Below are 23,571 nucleotides of genomic sequence, written 5' to 3' on the forward strand. Positions count from 1 at the left end.
GTCAACTAAACATTATTTATTAGGAACATGTTAAAATTAAATAATCAATATTCATGAGAGAGTTTAGCAAATTTTCTCATTGCCTTGATGTATGTAGTAGAAATTTCCGGGATAATTAAATTAAATTTTCCACTCTAAAGAAAAACCCTTAAATGTTTGACCGTTAAATTGTTATTATAAATTCTCAATAATTCGAAATTTCAGTCGGGAAATAGTACTCACAGTAATTCATCAATGATGAGTGGCAGTGGAAATTCCGTCATGAACTTCACATCGCACCAACAGCAGGGGGTCAATGATGAGAGCAGTTCGAATCTCTGGCCAACAGGTGCTGAAGACATTGCTGTTCCTTCCACTCATATATCGGTGAATGGGTACAGTAGTGGCTTTCAAAACTACTCTGCGGCCCCATTGTTCAACGGTGGTGTGTCTGTGGCCGTTGCCCCGAACCACCAGCACCCCCGAAGGGCCATTACAGCATCCCACACTGGCAATGGTAGTGGTTCGAACATTGTAAGTGGATATTCACAACACCACGGGCTATCACCCACGGCCATTGGGCGGCAATCGTCCATGCAGCACCAACAGAGCAATATGTCGGGTGGCCAGCAGCAGAATCACCATCAAAATCTCTTCAAGAATTCATACCCAGCATGGTCCAATCCACCACCCTCAATTGCCTGGCCATTGCAGGGCAATCAGAATCATCAGGCAACTTTGGGTGCATGGAATCGCGGGCGTTCAGTACCAAATCTCAATCCCCTGTCCACGGGTGGGATTCAGCAATCGCGAAAGCCAACATCACCCAATCCACCATGTCACTCACCCTTTGGCTCATTAATCAATTCTGGAGCACAGGGCGGCATGGGTGGGCAGAATTCGTCAATATCACCCATGAAGTATCGCCGGAGTACTTCATTCCCAGGAAAAGTTTCCGTTGGTCCACTAGAAATTAGCAATATCGACGATACCCGAGATACATTTATGGCATATCAGGTAATTTTAAATTCAAAATTATTATCCTTGTCATGGAGAAAACGCTTTTTTCGCGTTTTTTGCTCTAGCGCCTACAATTCTTAAGATATCGACTAGAAATAAAAAGCAAATAAATCTTTTTGCGTTTACGCATCTTTTGGTGGCAAAAGTTTTTAGATATCTCAATCCAATCAAAAGTTATTCGAGGTTAAAATCATGCCCTAATTTCCTGGCCACCCTGTAAAATAATTGAGTTTCCTTATATGTAAATTATCTCCTTAAATTAATTTTAATAAAAGATTATTTGCCATAAAACATAAAAAAGCTCAAAATTAGAGTCTTAATGGAAGTGCAATTTCTTAGTTTTCCACAATAATAAAATTCTTTCAATCCATATAGATAATTTCCTAGATAAAAAGGATATACAGACTAAAAAAAAACTTTAATGAAAGTTTTGAAGAAAAAAATTTCCTCGCATGTTCCATATTCTCTCCAAAAATGATTTTCTCATTTACCAGCAAACTGCACTGCAGTGGTGAAGCCAATTCTGGGGAGCATGATGAAATATTTTAAATTACATTAGTGGGGTATTGGGTAGCGTATAACTGGCTGATTGTTTTCTTATAAAATATTCTCTTCGAAAATAAATTAATTTAAAGAGCTTCTTTGGAAGGAAAACTTTCGTAGATGAAGAAAATTGCGAGCTTTTCTTTATATTTCAAAGTACCTATATAAAGCTTTTTGGGAAAGGCTTAGAGTGTGGTGGATTATGAGAGTTATCTTTTTGCTATTTTTTTTAAAGTATTTGTGGTCTCTAAATATCTCTGGAGAGACAAACAGGCGTCAGCATTAAAATGTTATTTTTCCAAGCTGACGATGCTGGAAAATTGCAAGTTAATGGAAGTGCTCATTTGAAAGCATTATAATGTTAGTAAAATGTGGCTATAAATTCTTTTTTAAATTTAAAACAAAATCTTTCTCAGCTTGAAACTTGGTCATTGCATCATCTTTTATTAAATCTAAAACATATTTAATCTAATTTATTAGTTAGATTGGCAAAGTGTTGGGAGGGGGAGGAAAGTTTATTCCTCAAATAGAAAAGTTTTTCACTAAAAAGAAAAACGCCTGTTCGGCGTGAATTTATTACCACCCACCCACCAACTGTATGTATGCCCAATATATGATGGGGAATGTATGAGAAAACTTTAATATTCTGTATAGTAGAGAAACTTAAAGCTAATATTTTGTTGTTTGGTTTAGCAGGAGCGTGGCCTGGGAAATGGGTTGGATATGAGAACACTGGAGCACTGCCTCAGCGATATTATGAGAGGTGTAACAGATTGTGGATCATCAGAACATTTTAAAGGTTTGCCCTCAATAACTTATTCAAATCCAATTACAAAACCTCCTTTTACATTATATAACCTAATATATTATCGCAGGTTTCCAAGGGAGCAACATTAACTCTTTGCAATCAATGGCGCAATTACATGGTGAGCTCATTTTATATTATTAATTCCCATCAGCAAGTTTTTTTTTATCTCTCCCCACTTTAATGTCAAAAGATATTAATAATTAATTAAATACGCGAAATCATTTTTTTTTTCAAACTTTCAAAATTTATTGCTTCGACACTATACAATAAAAAAAAATAATTAAATAGCACTGATTGTAAATTATAACTCTCCAATATAACATGGCGAAAAAATAGGATTCAGGATTCTTATAGAGAGCTAAAAAAGGAATTTTATGTCCTGTCACAAAATTTGTTTTTCACAATTAACGTCCTCGAGAGATTTAATTAGAGTTTTATACATAAATGGAAGGAAATTATGGGTTTTATTTGTCAAAGATAAGGCTACACAATGCCAAGCTTCCGATTCGGAAAAGACTCATAATCAGATTCTGGGTCTCTTTCTACTCTGCGTTGTGATTCTAATCAGTCAATAAATGTGCGGAACTTCCATTCATTCTTCAAAGACGCAGTTTACGTTTTACAACCACATTATAGGGGAGTCCATTCATTTCATGGGAAAATAGCAAAATTTAAAATCAGTTTTATTCTCATAAACTCGTTTATCAAATTGTGTTACATGTATAAAATCCATTTTGTGATATTTTACATTTTATAAAACCACACAACAGCTGTCAATCTTAGTTGGAAAATTAATTTATTTTATGTATTATTAATACTATATTCATGCTAAACATAAACCATTATATCATTTTTGACGACATTTCACATTTAAATTAAATTCAAAACTACAATATTTATCATGTTATGAATATAGATTTTTCATACTGCTAACAAGGTTAGCAAAAAGAAAAATTAAAACTATTATTTATTTTTTATTCTATTTAAAATTATTTCATTTTAAAGATTTCCTCTGTAAGGTCAGTCTGCCGCCCAGAATGGAATCCGATTTAGCTGAATCATTTCTTTCACATTCTTTCCTTGAATTTTAATTAATTGATTTTATGAAAAACGGAAAATTATAAATTTTCCATTCCCCCCCCCCCATATTTTCTCTTAATTATAGATTTTCTTAAAATAAACTAACAACCGTATTATCTATTTTTCTTAGAGTTTTAATCATAACAAAAATAATAGGACCACCGGTATTATTTTAAAGATACCCTTGACTTCAATCATCAATATCTCAGGCTGTTGGCGACCGATTTTGAAAAGTAGCATAGATTTTGAAAGCTATATTCATCCCCTTTCCAACGGTGGTATATTTTTGAAAATCGGTTCGCCCGTCCAATTTTGATAGAGGGTTGAACCGAAGTGGAATTTTTGCTATGGTTTTACTTGAATGACTGTCAAAAATCAGCCCCTTAACTGATTTTGATTAGCTTGGCGGTTTTGTACAAAGGAAGAGTGTATAGCTTTAAGAATTCTTTGAAATTTTAAAAATTGGTTACCCAGGGCGATTCTATTTCTATAAATTAAGGGTGAAAATGCTTAATAATTTACACAAAGTCTCATAACAATTTTTGTCAATTTTAATTTTATTTTTAAATATTTTTATTTGAATTAAAATGCCTAAAGTTTAAGGGCTTTTCATAGATATGATCAGGCTATGCTACTTTTCAAAATCGATTGGAACTACCTCATGTTACAAAACCTTACCCTATATTTTCCTATATATTTTAAATTCTAAGAAGAAAAATCACCAATTGCAAAAGGAAAAATTCTAACTTCAAGGAAACTAGTATAAAATATATTTTCATTCAAAATTCAATATAAGTTGGATCTTCGTAAAGAGAGAGATGAGAATGCATAAATAACTTTAAATAATTCCCAGTATAAGTTTCTAATAAAAAAAAGAAGCATTGCAGCTACGTGTTAGACGAAAAATTGGGATTTCTCAGAAAACTCCAATAATTTCAAATGGATGATGTTTCTTATTCAAGTCTCGTTTGGTTTGTTTCTGCTTTTCTAAGCATTTTCACCCACAAGTTATACCGATATATGTATACATATTTTCTCATTGAAGCGTAAATTGAGAAAAGAATGTCAACTACAAAAGAAAATTTATGCAGAAATGGTTGAATGAGAAAATTCAGAAAATGTTGAGCTTCACTACCAGGGCGCACAGCTCTTATGCAGTCCTGGCGGATGTCTGAAAGAATTGTATTTCAGTCTATCGATTAAATGACATTTTCTACCAACTTGTATATATATTTTGAGCATATTTTCCATATATTGAATTTGCAAATAATAATATTACAAAATGTCAGGATAAAAGCATTTTCATTTCCATCTTCCTATTTTGTTATACATAACATGTTAAATTAATTTCCTTTAGAAAACTATAGCATGTAGTTGGTATGCGGTGTCTACGTTTCTTGGCTTTGGTTTGTTATTTCAAATAGTACCTTATCCCTTGGCTTGAGGATAATGTAGTATGTTACGAGGCACCCTATACTGAGTGCACCACTGAGTAATATCATTGTGAACAAGTAGTGGAACCACCAAGATTGAAATTCATCCGTTATGTACCACCAGAGGGTTATGACCACATTCTGTGTTAGCACGATACCGCAGTACAGTAGATACCATATTCGTATATTTCGGAATTTTATTTTAAATTCTATTATTGAGAAAATGAAAACATAAGCTAAGAAAATGTAGAACAAATCCCGTTCGGCTTTTTCGTGGAAACGCGTCTCTATAAATAGCCAAATGAGCATTAGGAGGTAGTGACTGAGGCAGAGGTAGCCGGTGGCTTTAACGTAGAACACCGCAAAAAGCGATAGGGCTAGCATTCTCATGAGTAGGAACAATACCCATCCCATAAATGCAACGGTCTTACCAAGAATATCGTCCTGTTCGATGCCATTTATCATTTTTCTCCTTGTTGGGAGTGATATGCCGTCTTCATTGGTGGTCTCGTGAATTATTTCATGATTGGAATTATCATTAAAGTTATATGATTCCCTATTATTGCCTCTATGCACTGTCCGTACTTCGTGATTTAGTACTTTCTGCGGCAATCTTGGGACATTTTCCTTTATGTATAGTTCAGCATTTACGAGAAACATATCCTTTATCGTGGAGAAACGATTCAGTGGTTCCAGGAAGAATTGTGTAGCACGAAAGGGTGGCAAATCCGGGCGGGGTGGTGGTGCACTCTTTGGAACTTCATCGAAATTATCCAACTCACCATCCTCCTCAATAGCTGGCAAAGTGGTGGGCACAACTGTGGTGTCTCTCTCAATTGCATCCCAAATCGGTGCTTCTTGCAATTGGCTCTCTGTAGGCACTCTAGCCGAGAGATGGTGACTACCACCATCCTCTGATACATTTGCATTTTGAGTGGTAGTACTCAGCGTAACGGTGGACTTCCTGATACCATCATCCTCGGTGGAGGAATGTCGTAAAACTACACCATCGTCCATTTGTGAGTCCATGGAGGCTTTTCGAAGAATTTTGGCACTATCCATGTTAAAATTCTCCCGATCCACATGCAATGTCTTCCTGCAATCCCCACCATTTTCATTCACACCATTTTCATGCTCCCCATTGGCATTTGAGCCAAATTTCTCCTCAAATCCTTTCATAACATCCGGAAATTCCATAGCAGTATTGGACAATCCACTTATTTCCCTGTAGTACTTTTTTGGTGTAAATTTCGTCTGTTCTAATTTCTTTCTGTGCTTTGCACATTGTTCTGTTGTTTGCCACGGATAATTTCGTCCAACGATTTTTTGACTTTCAAACCGCTGAAAACACTCCACAGTCATTCCCATTTTTATTAGCGAAAATACAACGCTTATCACTTGGGGGATCGCTGAAAGTATATAATAAAAAGGATACACGAGAGAATGAGAAAAAATTGTCCGAATGCATTAAAAAAAAAGTTTTAATTTGCATAAAAAGCTCTAGATGGTAAAGTTTACTTGTTTCGTAGTCCCGAAAGACATCCTCACGCAGAAGAATGTTCATTTGGAGAATAATTTGGGGGGCGGCCTGGGTGAAGGCCTGCAGAAAGTGATAAAGTTCGAAGGGTGAAGGCTCAATGGCTTTCCCGACAGCATGGTGCCTCTCATATGATTCACGTTCATGAAAAAGTGCTTCAATACACCAGAATATTCGTCGACAGAACCTAGTTCAATTTTGTCGGTTAGTATGTTACGAAAGCTCCTTCAACTATTTGGCTTCTTTGCTACACTTGATGGCAAAAGTTTGCATGCAGGGGAATTTTTAAAAAATTTAAAAGAAAATGTAGGTGAGGAGCATTTTAATGGGCTTTAAAGTTCATTATTCTACATTTTATCACTCTGTACAAATTATTAAGGCCAGATTTATCCATTGTGCTGTATTTCGTACACTTGAAAAAATTCCTTGAAGCAAAAAAAGAGTTAAAAGAAATTCTTACGCGAAAATTCAGGAATTTAGGAAGAAAATTGTCTTTTCTAGACAAATTTTAAAATAAGGATTTGCTAAAAATTTAAAATCTTCCTTGACATATCTGGATTAAAAGCTTTTCTTTTGAAAAGTCCTTTTTTTCTTTCTTTTCTCTGAACTTTTAATCTTGGAAAAAAGTGAGGAAAATTACGTTTATATGATTACTTCTTTCCTATTTAAATACACGTTTTATGAATCAATCTCTAATCAGATAAGAACATAATCTATACGACACATATACATACGGGGAATAAAATATTTCTTTTCCCATACAAATGAACTCATTTTCGTCTCATTTGCAGATAAGTTAAAATTCTTTCACACGTTGTTTGCAAACTTTTGCCATCCACTGTGGGTGGGGGGGTAGCATTATGTAGCATATAGACTAATAGAGAATCCAGTGCATTGGAACTTACCGCCATATGGCACCCAGAGGGAAGAGCAAGACATTGAACAGTTGCCTGAGGAAGAATTTCCAATGGCTATTGGTTTCCGCGCAATCACTTTGATCTGGCCACTGCCATGGTGATGCGATGATTATGATGAAGCAGAGTAAGGCGGGTAGACAGAGGAATGTTAGAGTTAGTGCTCCCCATAGATAGTCCCCACATTGGAAATGACGCACAGTTATTGTTATGTCAGCAGTAGTTAGCACAACATACACACAAAGTTCCATGAATGTTGGAATTAAGATAGAAGCGACTATTTGAGTTCTTGTTTTCACGGGATAAAAGAGAATTCTCTTTGGCACTCCATCCAATTCGTCCATGTTGCCTTTTTTCTTTTTTCTATTGCAACGTATGAATTATCACACACAAGAGCTACGACCTAGCTCACTCAAAGAACTGAGAGAGGTTTTTATTTTGTGAAATTGGGAAAATCGACAGAGAAGAGACCATGCTGATAGCTTATCAGTTTAGGGGAATGATAAGAAAAATGACGAATAGCTTTATCTTATGCGCCCAACCTATTCTTCCACCTGCTTTATCGATGCAACACACCGAAGGGGTGTTTTGATATGAATTTCACGATGTATTATGTAGCGGCATTCAGGGAATGTGTGTCGGTTTTATGGGTTTTATGCTCATCCATTCTCATCGTGCACTTCCCACATGTGTGGTGTCCCTGCAAACATACAACAACAGCTTTTTCAATAGAGCTTTAGGGTATAACATGAGCATGAACTTTCATAGGTACTTTTTTCTCCTTATATATTTATGTATGTGTGGGGGTGATATATTAAATTTGTAATTCAACATCTTCAACAACATATAGATGTATGTAGGTACCACCAAGTGTGCTCAATGGCATCGTCATCTTCGTGATAAGCACGAGGAAGGGAATACAGGGAGGAGGGAGGGGAAGGATATTTCAGTTTATAGAGATTATCGAGATGAATCCTTCTTATATTGAATTTTCAATGGATGCCTGCAAAAGAAAATGCATCAACATTACTGCTGGAACTGTGAGACATGAGAAGAAACTTAATATCTTTCTCAATTTCTAAAGCTTTATCCCTTTCTATATATTTTTATTATCTATCATTACATATATATGTGGAATTTTGTTTGGGTAAGAAAAAAGTCCCCGAGAAAAAGATGTTTCACAACCGCCATCATTACCCGGAAAATCAATTTCATACCATATAAAATACCTATAGAATTTTCCAAAAGAGAATACAGATGTTTCTTATCTGTGTAAAGGTTTGCCTTCCTATGCAATTTTAAGTTTTCCCCAACTTTCGGCAGAGAAACTTTCCCGGATGCCACTTTGGGGAAACTTTTATTGCTTCGCATCCTCCATCATCTTAAATTTGTTCTAATATTGAAATAAAATCCTCAATTATTCACACATAATTCTATGATATGACCAAAAAAGTTCATCTTTTACTTTCTCTCTCCAAACTTTTCGCAATGGGAAATGGGAGGACTTTTTTTATCAGCAGGAAAATAAGTATCTTAGGAATGTGAAATAGAGACAATTTCTCATATTACTTCCGAAAGACCTATATTTTCTATGATTTATTCTATATATTAAGGAGAATCTTTGCATTTTCATTTATTTTCCACTCTGATGTTGTAACTCTTTGGCGATTCTGCATTTTTTTCTTCTCTCTCTTTTGATAGAATTTATCGCTTTCAGATATTTAACGATTTTGGCCATTTAGCAGAGGAAGTGAAATAATTTTCACGATGTCTCGTTTTGCAACTAAATGTAGGTCATTCATTTTAGTAGAGAGACGAATATTTCTTTTTTTTGCGGGAGCTAAGTGAGTCTGAATGGAACTAATTTTTTGCAAATAAAATACCTCACGCTCAAACAAACATATTGTTGTTGATATACGGGGAAAAGAAGTATGTAGGTCCTACCTACCTATCTATATGTAAAAAAATAAATATGTAAGTTGGAATATTTTCTTTTAGTAGTTACTTCTAATATTTTTTAAAAGAGTCTTAAAAAATCAATTTATTAAAGTTTAATAATTAAGTATAAATATTTCCTATTAATTGAAATTGTCCACGTGCATCGGGGAAGGTCAATATGGTCAACTCTGTTAATTTTTTTTAAATTAATCTCTCATTTAATTATTATAATCAAAAAACTGCTTTTTGGGTCAAGGATAAAATTTATAAATTAAATCTCTTTTATATTATTTTGCTCATTTTGCTACCATAAAATGAAACAAAAAAAATGTTAAAAATTTAATTTAAAATTTCCACGGAACGGCAATAACTTTTAAACAACACCCAGAGCTTATTGAATCCAAAAGTTTAGCGCAATATGTTTGCTTTTATTAAATTTTTGTTCACTTCTACGAATAGCGATGCAATTAAAAGCAGAAAAAAACGACAAACAATTTATGAAAATTTATTTTCTAATCGTTATAAAATCTTCCAAACAATTAAATCCTAGCTGAAATAGTTTTTATTAGTTTAATTTGGTCGTATTAATTTTTTTGTTATGGAAATACATTGAAATCGCATAATATGAAAATTTTAGGAAAACTTTAGCAACCTGAGAAATTTGAAATTGTTTTTTTTTAGTTTGAAAGGAAAAAAAGAGAGAAATTGAGCTTTTGCGTGCTATTTAATTTTCCTGTTTGTCTCATTTAAATATTTTGCATTGAAAATTCTCACAAGAAAAGGACAAGAAAAGCATGGATAAGTTTTTCAAGAGAATCAAGAATAATTTTCCGAGTATGTTCCTGAATTAATTGGGGGGAAATAGCAAAGAAATATTTTGCATATTTTACAATTTCTTTGTGCATTTGTCTCTTTTTTTTTTTTTAGGGAAACCCTTTTTCCAAGGAATCGACGATCACATCCCGGAGGAAGCTGGTGGATTTGTGGATAATAGCGTAATGCCACTGAATTCACCAACACGCTCTTCGCCGCATTCACAGAACTCGGAGAGTGTTGAGCGCTTTTCGCGCAAAGTCTTTGTCGGTGGACTTCCTCCGGATATCGATGAAGGTAACAGAAAGGGAATCAATGGTTCAATATTTCATGGATTACATCTTCCGTAATGTTCGCATCGTGAATTTCAGATGAGATAACGTCCTCCTTCCGACGATTTGGCCCACTGGTTGTGGATTGGCCCCATAAAGCTGAATCCAAGTCATACTTCCCACCGAAAGGCTATGCCTTTCTCCTTTTCCAGGTAAATTTCCTCATCGACACAGTCTCTTGATCTCTCTTCTAATGGGGATTTATTTAAAATTCATGATTGATTACCAATACATGCATTACAGGATGAAAGCAGCGTACAGCAACTTATTGAGGCTTGTATCACGGATGAAGATAAGCTGTACTTGTGTGTGTCATCGCCAACAATAAAGGATAAACCAGTCCAAATCCGCCCGTGGCGTCTTTCAGATGCGGATTTCGTCTTAAATGCATCCATGCCGTTGGATCCGCGGAAGACTGTGTTTGTTGGTGGTGTCCCAAGACCTTTGAAAGCATGTGAGTAAAATGTTCTTTTTCTCCTCTTACAAATCCATCTTTCATGTTGCAACACTCTGTAGCGGAGAGAAGAGAGAGGAATTGCCCTTAAACTTGCTATCATGATATTATTTGGCAAACACATAAGATTTTCCTCTGCATAATATCCATCAATCTCCCCATGTATATGATGTACACACGTTTTCCCAATATTCTGGCAAAGAAAAGTAAATCGAGAATTTTATGATGCGATTTATAAAATAAAACCATCTCCTTGTACTTTATATTCTATCGATATTCGAGTTTTTTTCCCCACTCAGTTGAAAAGCTAAAAAAAACTATACCTACATGAAATTGGGTTTATCGTCTTGATTTGAAAATGAGACTGTGCCCCACATCCTGGAAATCTTGGTATATTGTAGTTATGAGATTTACCATAATGTATTCTCATTCATCCAATTTACAATTTGCAATGGATTAAGGATCCTTCGGCTAATCTATATCCATTATCTATTATTAATCCTCCTCCGGGGGGATTATTGTTTATCTAACAATGCAGATTTATATGAATATAATACATATGTAGAGAAAATAAATAAATCCAATTTCAATAAACTAAAATTTAATATTCTCTTCTAAACAATTAGTTGGTGTTCTACTTGGTGGCCAACACGAAGTATTGTAATCGTCGGAAAAACCGACTACCTCAGATCGAGCTCAAACTTGGTATGAGCATGTTTTAGACATCCCACATTACGAAAATGGTGGTGGAAAAATTTTGATCCGGCCGGCCTCTGCGCCAAACTTTGCCTTATAGCTTGAAACCGGTAACAAATAGAGACTTCAGGTTTGAAGTTTTCTATAGAAATGTGGGTGTAAAATTTCATTTTTTCGTATTTTCAAAATCCAAGATGACCGCCGTCCGCCATTTTGAAACACCGTAAACCACTTCCCTTATAGCTAGAGATCTGAAATTTTAATATGTTGTAGAGCTCAGTGAAACATTTTCATCAATAATTCATACTTGAAAATCGGTCAAGCGGTTTAGCAAATATGGCGGTCTAAAGCAAAAAGTGTTTTTTCAATATAACTCGAGAACGGCTTGACCGATTTTGACCATCTTGGTATCAAATAAAAGGTATCGAGAAGCCCTACAACTGCGTAGAACATTCCAAGTTCCAAAACATCCGCAAGAGGCGCTAAAATCTAAAACAAAAATTGCCTAACTTTAAGGGGCAATATCTCCGAACATCTGTTATCGTTTTCCTTTAAATTCTGATATGTTGTAGCCTAACTCAATATCTTTCACCAGTCCAAAAATGAAGAAAATCTATGACGCCGTTTAGAAGATATCGCAGTTTGAAAAATTCTTGAATTTGAAAAGTTCTAAGAGTCATATCTCCTGAACTGCTTGTCCGATTTTGCTCAACTTTGTATCAAATTAAAGGTTTTGCAAAACTCTACAACTTTCTGAAATATCAGGAACCTCTAGAACCATTCTTTGAGGACAAAAAGTGCAAAAATCTGTTTTCGTAAAACAAAGAACCGCCATTTTGTAGTACCGCTGGTACTAACTGTCATGGTATAGGACAGATTGGCTTATGTGTGTGGGGTTGGCGGGAGTCTTAAGGTGACTCTCTCTCCCAACCACCGTAGTACGGTTGGCTCAGTTGCTCGTGGGCCATGGGGTCGTACGGACGGACTCACTCCCATAAGTCTGAATCGTAATACCTGGCTATGACAATTGGTATCTCATTGTCAGGTATTTTACAATTTTGTGTTCTGGAGGTGACCTTGAAAATTATTGAAATTTTTGTCAATTTATAGCCTGTTTTAATACCTTTCCAAAACTATTTAAGAAATTTCTGTAGGGCTAATAGAACTTAAGATATAAGCATTTTAATCTGTTAGCCTCTGTGTACGTACAATAAATGCAAAAAAGCATTTTAATCTGTCAAATTGATGAATTTCACAAAAAATCAACTTTGCCTACTAATACTACTCACAAATTAAATTACAACGCATTAACAAACTTCTACACGTTGTGGGACACCAACTCTTATAACTGGACGCGTTATGATTGACTTTTTTTTTTAATTGTGGAAAAAAGCAATAGGTTTGAATGAAATTATTCGGCTCTTTTGAAATATTTGGACTATTCATTAATATTCGGATGATTTGCCAAACAAATGGTTGATTGTTGACTGGCAGAGTTGAAGGTATCGGCAAACTCAGCTTCGTGCCATCTCCCCCCCCCACGATCCTGGAATTTTCTGTGTCTTTTGCCAAAGAAATAAAAATAATGATTTTTCCCCTCAAAACGGTTTAGATTGAGGAGTAGAAGCCTGAAAAAAAATTTTATTTCAAGCTTTAAAAGGTCTAAATTAATGCCGAGTAGTAGATTCAACTCGAAACATGTTAAATTTAAGCCTAAAGAAGACTAAATTTAAGCATAAAAATATTTTTTCAGGCCCAAAAATGCAAAGATCGAGGATTAAAAGCTCAAAAAAAAAAACTTAATTCATGCCTAGAAAAGACAAAAGAAAAATAAAGAAAATAATTTACGGTTGATCACATCACCATTAGGAGTAGTAAATTCAACCCGAAACGAGCTAAGCTCAACCCTAAAAAAAGGCAGAACTTACAAACTCGAAAAGCTTAAAAAAATATGTTTAATTAAAGCCTAAAAAGGACTTAAAATTGAAGCATAAAAAAGTACTAAATTCAAACTGAAGAGGGATAAATTTTTTTTTTTCGAGTTTTGTTCGATTTCGTGTTATTCGGCTTTTATCAAGGGGTGTTTATGGTGAATTAAAATATTCAGATCTTCGAAAATATTAGATTTATTCCCAATAATAACCAAAATATTCGTCAGATAAACTCCCCTTGAAATAAAAGCTTTTAAAGTGTGTTTGAATAGATATTTGAGAGCTTTTTGTTTTTGAGTTTGATTTAGGACTTTCAAAATATTCTTGAAGCTTCAAATTGCAAGCTTGCAAGCATCCAAAGAATTAGTTAATCAGTCTGTACAAAAACATGTTATTTATTTACTTAAAATTGGATATTTTTAGCATTAAAAGAATTAAATTTAAACCCCAAAATTCAGCATTTTAACGATTTTAACACTGAATATATTTTCAAAAAGGATACACAAGAAAATTAAATAAAAAGAACTTTTTTTTTATTTTCTAATGCGGGTTAAGATATTCAAGATGCTTTTAAGCTCTTCTTGCTCTTTGAGTTATTAACAATATTTTCTCTTTAACCGCATTATTAAACCCCATATTCATAAAACCTCCCGCCCCCTTCAAACAGAATATGTTTCTTTCCCCCAAAAGCTTTTCATTTGCATATTTAGTCAATAATTCAAGAAGTGCGGAAATGTGTCTGAATGAGAAAATACCTATATATGTGTGTTATGTTGAATAATATCGATTAAGTAATGTATGTATTATGTATATTTTATCCATTTCGCGCGTTGTGAAAAACATTATGCAATTGATTCTTTTTTTTTCGTTTTATGTGAAATTGAAAATTGAAAATTGAGGAAGAAAACTCTGAATTTCCCATGTGGCAGCATTTCCCAATCATACCGCATGGTCTTCTTATTCTCTTCTGAAAGCAAACATTTGTTCTTGAATATTACATTTTTGACATCATTTACTTCTAGTTGAGCTGGCAATGATAATGGATCGATTGTACGGAGGTGTTTGCTATGCCGGTATCGACACCGATCCAGAACTTAAGTATCCAAAGGTAATAATTTTGGTAGAACTTTTCTTAAATAAATCTTTTCTCTTCTTACAATTCGTCAGTTATAAGATTTTTGGTATTCTGGGAAAAAATCATAAAAGCGTAAAAAAATCTATTATTTTTATGATAAAAGGTCATTTTGGTATTCAGCGTAAAAGATAAAAGAATTTTGGTATTCACCAGAAAAAACGAGTCTCCAAAAGTTTATAAAGTTTCCAAAAATAAAAAAAATCAAATAGAATTGCTATTCAAGGTTAAAGTTTTTATCGAGTATTTTTTTCTTTTCTTATAAAAGTGCGTTTTTGAGGTCATTTTATGAGCGTTGCTACTTTTGACGTTTGATGATGGGAAAAATTATGAATCTGACAGATATTAATATCAAACTAAAATTATGAAGACAAAAAAATATGTTTGTTAATTTTTGCTGATTATTAACTACATAGGTAATTTATTTATTAAAAATAAACAATTAATTAGTAATTAAAAAAAAACAATTCTGCCCACCATGATTCCATAAATTCTTCACATTTTTATAGAATAGTGTGTAATGACCATTTCAAAGGTTTTACCATACTGTTAAAAAATTAAAATGTACCTAAGTGGATGAAATAAATAATAATAATAAAAAATTAAAAAAATATAGGTATATTCATTATAAAAAATCGACATTCTGCGTAAAATATTTTTTTATATGATAAAAGATTCTTTTGACGACTTTTTCGATAAAAGTTAATAAAAGTAAAAGATTTTTTACTCTGAATATGGCCCTTTATTTTATTTTTTTAATCGTGTTTTCTTAAGGAAAATTATTTTTCCTGGACTCTTTAAACATCTGACTGTTTTCTGGAACAACAAATCCTTTGTTTTTCCATTATAAAATGGAAATAGAACGATTTTAAAAACATCAACTGTCAAAATTCTACAACTTTTAAGTTGTTAGAAAAGATAAGAAAAGAAAAGATTTTTATCAGAATCGACCCCATTATTTTTTTTTCAATTTCTTTAAAATTAATTTATTAACATTGTGAAAGTTCTCAAATCTCTACAATTATTTGTTCTCTTAAATTCTATCCTCTAGGGAGCTGGACGTGTGGCTTTTGCCAATCAGCAGAGCTACATTGCAGCCATTTCGGCAAGATTCGTTCAACTCCAGCATGGGGACATTGATAAGCGTGTTGAGGTGAAACCTTACGTTCTCGATGACCAAATGTGTGATGAATGCCAAGGTCAGCTGTGTGGAGGGAAGTTTGCACCCTTCTTCTGTGCAAATGTTACCTGCTTACAGGTAAGAATTTATTTTTTTAACTTCTTAAAATGAATGAAAATTTATTTAAAAAAAAATCTTGTGAAAACTTTGAAAAAAAAGTACTACTGTGAGCAATGCTGGGCCACGATTCATTCAAAAACCGGACGTGAGTATCACAAACCGCTAGTGAAGGAAGGTGCCGACCGACCACGTGCCGTTCCATTTCGCTGGTGTTAAAAAAAGGCACATCATTGATTAAAAAAAAAAACATACAAAAAATGTATTTAAATGTAACTTAAAGCCTTCCAAAAGGACAGGAAAGGCGTCTTATTGCGTTAACTTTTTTAAAACAAACAAACAAAAATCTATATTGATGTAAAACAAATGAGATAGCATTACGAATTGGAATCTAAAAAAAAATTCTGAAGAGACCACCAACTGCAAAAAAAAACAATGGAAGAATTTGAAAAGTTGGTGGAGTAAATGGAAAAAAAAGAAAACGATAAATTCTTCCAAATAGTCATCGGATAAACTATATTTTTACGTAGTCAAATCGATTAGAATGAACTTTTAACAATTTATAATATTTTTATCTATTTATAGTTATATGAATATTATTAAAAAAAAAATAACGAGTATGCCTACCCAAAATTTTTATATAACAATGAAACAACAATTTTTCAATTTGTTATTGTTTTTTTTTCTTCATATTTTCTTGTTTTGTGTTAGAACAATTTTTTAAAAATTGTTTCTTTTTTTATTTGTGTTACATTAGTTAATTATTCTTATTATTAATTAATATTGTGTTGTTAATCATAAATCAAATTGATACATCTTGTTGTTTCATGTTATCTTATAGTGAATGAAAAAAACATAGACATATGATTTGAACTTAAATTTTAGAAGAAGAAAAAAAATCATATGCGCGTAATAGAAGAGTCCAAAAAAAACACAATTTTACATAAATATATAAATAAATTATAAATAATGAAACAACAAATTTTTAGGCAAAGATCTTTCATAAAAGAATGCATATAATTATGTATAACAAGAATTATATATAATAAAAACTTGTAAATCTTCATGTATAAAAAACCAAAATAATAAAAAAAAACAAATTTCCCTCTATCGTAAAAACAAAACAAAAAATATTTAAATTTTTAATTATTAATGGAAATGAAAGTAACTTATTTAAAAAAAAAAAACAAAGAAATGCATAGCAAGAACCCTAGATAACCGAATTGAATTGATCTCTTCTTCATGTACATAGATTTTTAAATGCAAGATTAGTCAAAAAAAAAAAAAAAGAAAAACAATCTCTTTTTGTTTCATTATTTATTTCCTTCTCATTTTTTTCGTTCAATATATTGCTATTAATTACAAATTCAGACGTGAAAATCCTGATAAATATCCTGTGAAGATGTGAAAAATCTGTATTAGTCAAATTTAAAAAGAAAAAAAAATCTAAATAAAATCAAATGATATTTTGTAATGAACAAATAAAAATAAAAAACAAGGATGCGAAGTAAAAAAAAAACAGAGAATTATTCTTGAAACATCACTTCGCTAATCCCATGAGAGATAAAAAAAAGAACTTTTGAAAAATTCTAATATTATTTTTATAAATGTACTGAGAATGTGTATTGAATATACAATATTATATAGTAATCAAATATCGTTTATACTTTTATATATTTTTATGATGTAAATAAAATATAATTATTTTTATTACGTAACAACGGTAAAACCAGATTTTCGAGAAAAAAAATAAAGAAAATGTTTATAATGATGGATAAATGAAAATTAAAGTAAATTCGTTATAACTGAGCAGGAGACAAATGTAAAAGAAATATATTTTTTCCTTTTTCTAAATGGAAAGTAAAAAAAAAATGAAGAAAGAAAACTTTTTAGAAACATTTTGTTATTAAATATTTTAAGTATTTTTATTCGTGAAAATGTAAAATCTTATCATCAAGATGACAGCATCTTCAAAAAAAAGAAGAAGAAACTTAGAAAAATTTTTCAGAACCGTCAAGAGAATATAAAATTGCATCTAATAGCAGATTTAAATGTAATTCCATATTTACTTCTTCTATAGAGTAACATATAGTTGACAAAAAAAATAAAATTCTGAACCACAGATGAGGAGAAAACTAAAGAAGAGATTAAAGAAATAATAAAAGAAAAACCAAGTTAGGAAGATAATTTTCTAGGAATCGTCCTATATTTTCATAATAAACTTATTCACAACGTTGCAATATACATAATGTTAAAAGAAACTCATGAAGATTATGGAAATGAAACAAGAAAAAAAATATTACCTAATCAAATAAATAAAAGAAATGCATTGCAACTGAAAGAAAATAATACCAAAAAAAAACTCTAAGAGAAAATAATTAAATTAAATTAAATTAAAAAAAAAGAAAATATGAATATTTTGATGTTAAAGCCTTTGCAAAACAAGTTTAAATAGAAACCAGTGAGTTTGTTTTTATTCAATTATTCAAAATAGTTTTCTTTCAATGAACTCGTGTAATTTTTATCTTGGTCAGAAGTCAATGAAAAAAAAAAACTTAATAAAAGGAATAAGTTTGTTCACAAGAAAATAAGAATAACAAGGACACTCAATGGGGCTAAGAGTGTGTAGAGAAGAATGCAGGATTTAATAATAAATATTAAACACGGAATAGTTAATGAGAAATAAAGTAGATAAAAATTATAAGAGAACATAACTAGTGAAATTTTTCAGAAATCTAATAACTTACACATAAATATAAAGAAAATAATAATTAAAAATTTAATGGCGTATAATACAAACTGTATAATCTTATATCTTTATTGATATTTCAACAACAACAAAGAGTGGCTGGAGAAGAACTATGGAGTAGTGTATTTAGTTTTCTCGAAAAGAAAATCAAGGATTATTTATTGATTGAAAGGAGAAGAATTGAGTGGAATATATATATAAATATTTCGATTTCTTTTTTCATAAAAAAAAACTAAAATATAGTCATATTCTATCATTACCTAGCTAAATTTTTAATAAAACAAAAATTATCTTTAGAAAAAAAATCGATAAAATATTTCGAAAGAAAAAAAAATGTAAAAATGAGTTATATTTATTTTTTATTATTTTTTTGTTTCGTTTTTGTTACCTTTTGTATAAAAAAAAAAGAATATTTTTTATGTACTTACAAAGAAAATGATCGCCGTAGTGATTTTTGCATATTATATGTAATTTTTTGATATGTAGTGGTAAAAGAAAATTTGAAGTTTATGAAATATTTGAAATATAAATTAATATTTCTTCTTTATTTTTTTTTCAAATAGAAAATTTTGAGAAAAAAAACATAATATTATATACATTGGGATTTCATATGCTCATCCTAGAAGAAGAGATGAAAATAAATAATAAATCATACACAAAATAATACGAATATTTCGTATGCGAAATTTTACACAAAAAAATGAAGAAAAAAAACGTTTTCTATTTAAAGATTTTATTTTGAAAATATATAAGGCGTAAATAATATTATATTAAAAAAAATAAATAAAAATGAACATATCAAATATTTGAAAACTTCAAATGAAAAGAAATGCAATGGAGATGCCATTTTTTATGTAAATACCTAAATCAGTATGTTTTTTTTGGTTGAGAAAACTATAAACCGTGAATAAAGATGAGAAGTCAAATGGATACCAAAAAGATAAGAAAAAACATGATAATGTCAAATAAGGGTGTTTAAAAAACACCAATACAAATGTAACAAAAAAAAACGCGCGCAACATGCAAAAGAAATTTATTTTTTGAATATGTTGAGCGTGAAATGTGAAGAAATAGTCTAAATTGGTGTGATAATTTAAGACACAATTAAAAAAAGAAAGAAAGAAAATATAATTTTGTCTTATCTCATCTATTTACCAATTAAAAAATATTTTATTGTTATATAACTTAAACCAACAGTAAAACTTAAAAAAAGAAAAGAAGAAATAATGCAAATATTACACATATATATTTTAGCTGACGAACTTTTATATTGCAGTTGTTACCTAACAAAAATATATAAAAGATGAAAAATAAATCGTGATGATAGTCGAAAGGATAAATAAGAAAAGTATAAAAATAAACACATAGAATTATTTGAAGATAAAAAAATATTATACTTCAAAATTCTGTTGAACCTCTTGCATTGATTAAATCATAATTAATAATTAATTATGTCCTTGATTTCCTTGTTCATTTTCAAAATAAATTTCAACATAAAAGAGGTTTTCAGTAATTCAAATTTTTTTTCTAAATATTTTTGATAATTTTTCTTCCAACATTTTTTTTTAAATATTTAAATAAAAGCAGATCATAGCTAATACAAAAAAAACAGATAATAGAAATATTATCTAATATGGAATAGGATGAAAGAGAAGTAGTACATGCGGGTAGTTGTATTCATAAACAAAAAAATGTAGTGAAAGGTAAAACAAAAAAAAACAATCTCTATATAACGATTTTTCAAAGGCCTACAGCTTTTTACAAAAAGTCTCATCTTTAAGAAAAAAGCACCATTTTGGTAAACATAAAAAAAATGCTCTTAAAAATATCTCAATATTTCAATAATATACCTATCGTTTAACAACTACAAAAACTTAACATTGATTTTTTTCCTTAACTACTGTTTAACTAAAAATGCTTTTAGTAATATTTTTTTTAAATAAAAATTACCATAGACTAGAAAAAATATTTTATGGATAAAAAGGAGGCTATTGAGCTATATAAGGGAATTGCGCTGGGTCAAGAAAACAATTTTGACCCGCATGAACTTTTAGGTAATCGGAAACGAATAAGAAATCAACAGAAAAACTTAAATTTTTCATTTGGGATCACTGAAAAAAAAAGACAATTTTAAGTTTTTCTGATGTTTTCTTATTCTTTTCCGATTCCCTTAAAAGTTCATGCGGGTCAAAATTGCTTTCTCAACCCATGGCAACACCCATATATAGCTGAATAATCTCCTTTTCTTAGAAGAGAAAGCGCGAGAAATATTTTAGAAGAAAAAAAAACATAGAATGAAAATGAATGAAAGTTTACTTTTTTCACCCAAAAAAAAAAAGCCACGCGATGACAAAAAAATAAAAGAAAAAAGACAAAATCAAAGCAAAGGTGAAAAGCAATAATGTGTAATTTTTGTACTAAAATTAAAAAGATTTATTCAATCGATAGAAAAAAGTTGGATAGAGAAATTATTTCTTCAATCCTAAAAACAAAAAAAATATAAAAGAAAACCAAAGTTTTATAAACTAAAGCGTCACTATAATTTTTTTTACTGTCTTTATATTGAATAAAACAAACTAAGTTTTTTTTTACATTATATAAATTAGTGATAAATCTCCAAAAATTATTTATTGATTTATTCAAACTTCAATAGATTTAAAAATTCCTTTGATTCTCTGCACCAAATCATTTTTTTTAATATTATTTTTTTTTATTTTGTACATTTTATTCCGAATTTCGTGAAAACGAGGAATTACTTTAAAATTAGTTCATTGTTTTTTTTTAACTGTTCCTACTGCAATAGATAGATTGTATTTTATTTTAAATATTATTAATAGTTTTTTTTTTTAATTTCACGTTCATATCTTTCCTAATGGGTTCTAGGACGCATTTCAAATAAAAATGATTTTGCAATGAAATTTTTTAAATTACGAGATACCCAAATTGGTTAAAAAAAAACGATAAATCAGTATTGGTTTTGGACTTATGTATGTTTCGGTTTTACTAACTTTCTTATTATTTTTTATTGTGATTTGTTTGTGTGATAATTTAGAGAAAATAATTAGATAAATTATTTATTTAATTTTCAAAAGAAACCTGAAATTTTCCTTTTTCTAATTAGAAAAATAGTTTAATCTAGACAAAATGTAAAAGATTTAAAATTTTAATTTATAAATGGTCCTGGAGTCCCAATATGAACGAACAGTGTTAATTTTTTTTATTATAGGTACATTTAAGACGATTCACTTTATCCTCTAAAATGCCTTTCATGTGAATCTTTCAATTAATTTTTCCAGTAGATAACTACATCCAGAATACCTCTGATATTCCTCATTGTGATCGGAAATTCGGAATAATTGTTTTTTTTTTATGAATAAAAAAGTGCAAAATCTCTAGAGAACCTTATTTATTTTTAATCACACCATTTTGCTGATTTATTTACAAAATATGGAGTGATAATAAGAATTTATTTTCAAACACTGTGGAGCATATTTTGTTCTCATTTGCAATCGGTAGACGAAATAAAGATTCAATCTTTGTTCATTGGATTGTTTTTTATATACAATTTTTTCTTATATTTATATTAAGAAATCCTTTTTTATTGTTAATGAGTTCAATATATTTTTGTAAAGAAATTGATAAAAAAAAGGAAAAAAATATTTCGGTGCCATTTTTCCATTAACTAAAAGAAATCTTTCTTAAACTTACTTCGGAAATATTTGCTATATAATGTAAGTGTAGTAAATTCTTTTAGATAAATGAACTTGAAAAGTAAATTTAACAAACAAAAAATCAGCAGATGTTTCTCCAAAAAAAAGTAATTATTAATTAATTATTTTTATTTTTTATTTATGTGGTGGTATTGTGTTACGAGTTTCACGATTTTTTGTCCATTATTTTTTTTTGTATAAATTCACTTTTGTTATGCAATTTTGAATATTTTATTAAAGCAATTTGTTATGTTATTTTTATGAATTATTTTGTATAATAAAATAATAAGTTCTGTAGTAAATACATTTTATAAATACTATATATTTGAATAAAGTTTTCAACTATATGTTTTTAAATGCCTGTGTTTTTATTTTTTGTTTTTTTCTTCTTTGTTTTTCTTTTTAGAAAAATTTATTGTAAGTAGTTGCGACGTCAAATCATCTTTGTACTCATTGCTGGTTTACAAGCATTTTGGTTGATTTTATTTTGGAAATATGGATTTATTGAAAAACGTAACAACATAATTAATTGGATTTAACCAACAACCATTTAACCATATACTTGAATTTTGTTTATATATTTTGGTAAAAATCGTGTAAAAAACAGACTTTCTTTCCGTTTCAAACTTAGTTTCCCAAATTCTTTTTTTTATCGAAGGTAAAAAGAGTTGTATTCTGAATTCAAGAATTTCAAAGATTTCTGGTCGCAAAGTAGAACCCAAAATTTCCTATTTCCAAAAAGAAAATCCCAAATTGCAAATACCAGAACATAGTCTATTTTTCTATTAGACTTAAAACAACATAATAATTTCGTGGTTGTTTATTCTGAAAAATTGTTACAAGATCGTGTAAAATTTCTTGAATAAAAATATGCACAAAGCAGAAAAAATAACAAAATATGAGAGACATATGAAACATACATAGTCACAAATTATAGGAAAAATTTATTTGAAAGTGAGATTGTTCTCATAAAAAAATTATAAAGTTCGCGCTCATTGTAAAATCAATTAGATGAAAATATTTTAATTGGGAACTTGAACAAAAAAAAAGAAAGAGTAGTAAACGGTAAAAAAGGAAAATTACAAATGGGTTTCATATAAATGAAATTTATAATACTAATGACAAATAACTAAAAACATATATAGTTAATTTTTTGCTATAAGTACAAAGTTTGTAGATCCTGATTTTACAATTTTTGAATAATGAGGACGTTCATAAAAAAAATTACGCATTTTTTAAGGAAATATTTATATTATGATATCTAA

General features: G+C 30.4%; 4 protein-coding genes across 14 annotated transcripts in view; 1 reads left to right on the forward strand and 3 right to left on the reverse strand.

The window, feature by feature from the left end:
* LOC129786434 (cytoplasmic polyadenylation element-binding protein 2) overlaps positions 1-22,663 on the forward strand; it is a 37,036-nt gene extending 14,373 nt beyond the window's left edge. For 8 of the 11 annotated variants that reach the window (XM_055821470.1, XM_055821463.1, XM_055821468.1 and 5 more), the window contains 9 exons: positions 205-996; positions 2,236-2,341; positions 2,418-2,468; positions 10,180-10,362; positions 10,437-10,549; positions 10,641-10,851; positions 14,501-14,586; positions 15,662-15,868; positions 15,950-22,663. In XM_055821470.1, the coding sequence (XP_055677445.1) occupies positions 205-996; positions 2,236-2,341; positions 2,418-2,468; positions 10,180-10,362; positions 10,437-10,549; positions 10,641-10,851; positions 14,501-14,586; positions 15,662-15,868; positions 15,950-16,066 (1,866 nt within the window). In that variant the 3' untranslated portion in view covers positions 16,067-22,663. The remainder of the gene's footprint in view (positions 1-204; positions 997-2,235; positions 2,342-2,417; positions 2,469-10,179; positions 10,363-10,436; positions 10,550-10,640; positions 10,852-14,500; positions 14,587-15,661; positions 15,869-15,949) is intronic. The other 3 variants (XM_055821471.1, XM_055821472.1, XM_055821473.1) reach the window with 1 other exon arrangement.
* The window catches only part of LOC129786413 (calcium-transporting ATPase sarcoplasmic/endoplasmic reticulum type), a 642,650-nt gene that overhangs the window by 396,575 nt on the left and 222,504 nt on the right, over positions 1-23,571 (reverse strand). The window lies entirely within an intron of this gene.
* The window catches only part of LOC129786498 (3'(2'),5'-bisphosphate nucleotidase 1), a 1,077,868-nt gene that overhangs the window by 370,728 nt on the left and 683,569 nt on the right, over positions 1-23,571 (reverse strand). The gene's annotated exons all lie outside the window — the stretch shown is intronic.
* Positions 4,750-7,761, reverse strand: LOC129786439 (uncharacterized). Its single transcript, XM_055821479.1, has 3 exons — positions 7,306-7,761; positions 6,382-6,587; positions 4,750-6,272 (listed from the first exon to the last, which is right to left on the reverse strand). The coding sequence occupies exons 1-3, from the start codon at positions 7,656-7,658 to the stop codon at positions 4,819-4,821; spliced, it is 2,013 nt and encodes a 670-aa protein (XP_055677454.1). The 5' UTR covers positions 7,659-7,761; the 3' UTR covers positions 4,750-4,818.

The sequence above is a fragment of the Lutzomyia longipalpis genome, chromosome 1 (genome assembly GCF_024334085.1).
Source record: "Lutzomyia longipalpis isolate SR_M1_2022 chromosome 1, ASM2433408v1".
In the NCBI taxonomy this organism is placed as follows: Eukaryota; Metazoa; Arthropoda; class Insecta; order Diptera; family Psychodidae; genus Lutzomyia; species Lutzomyia longipalpis.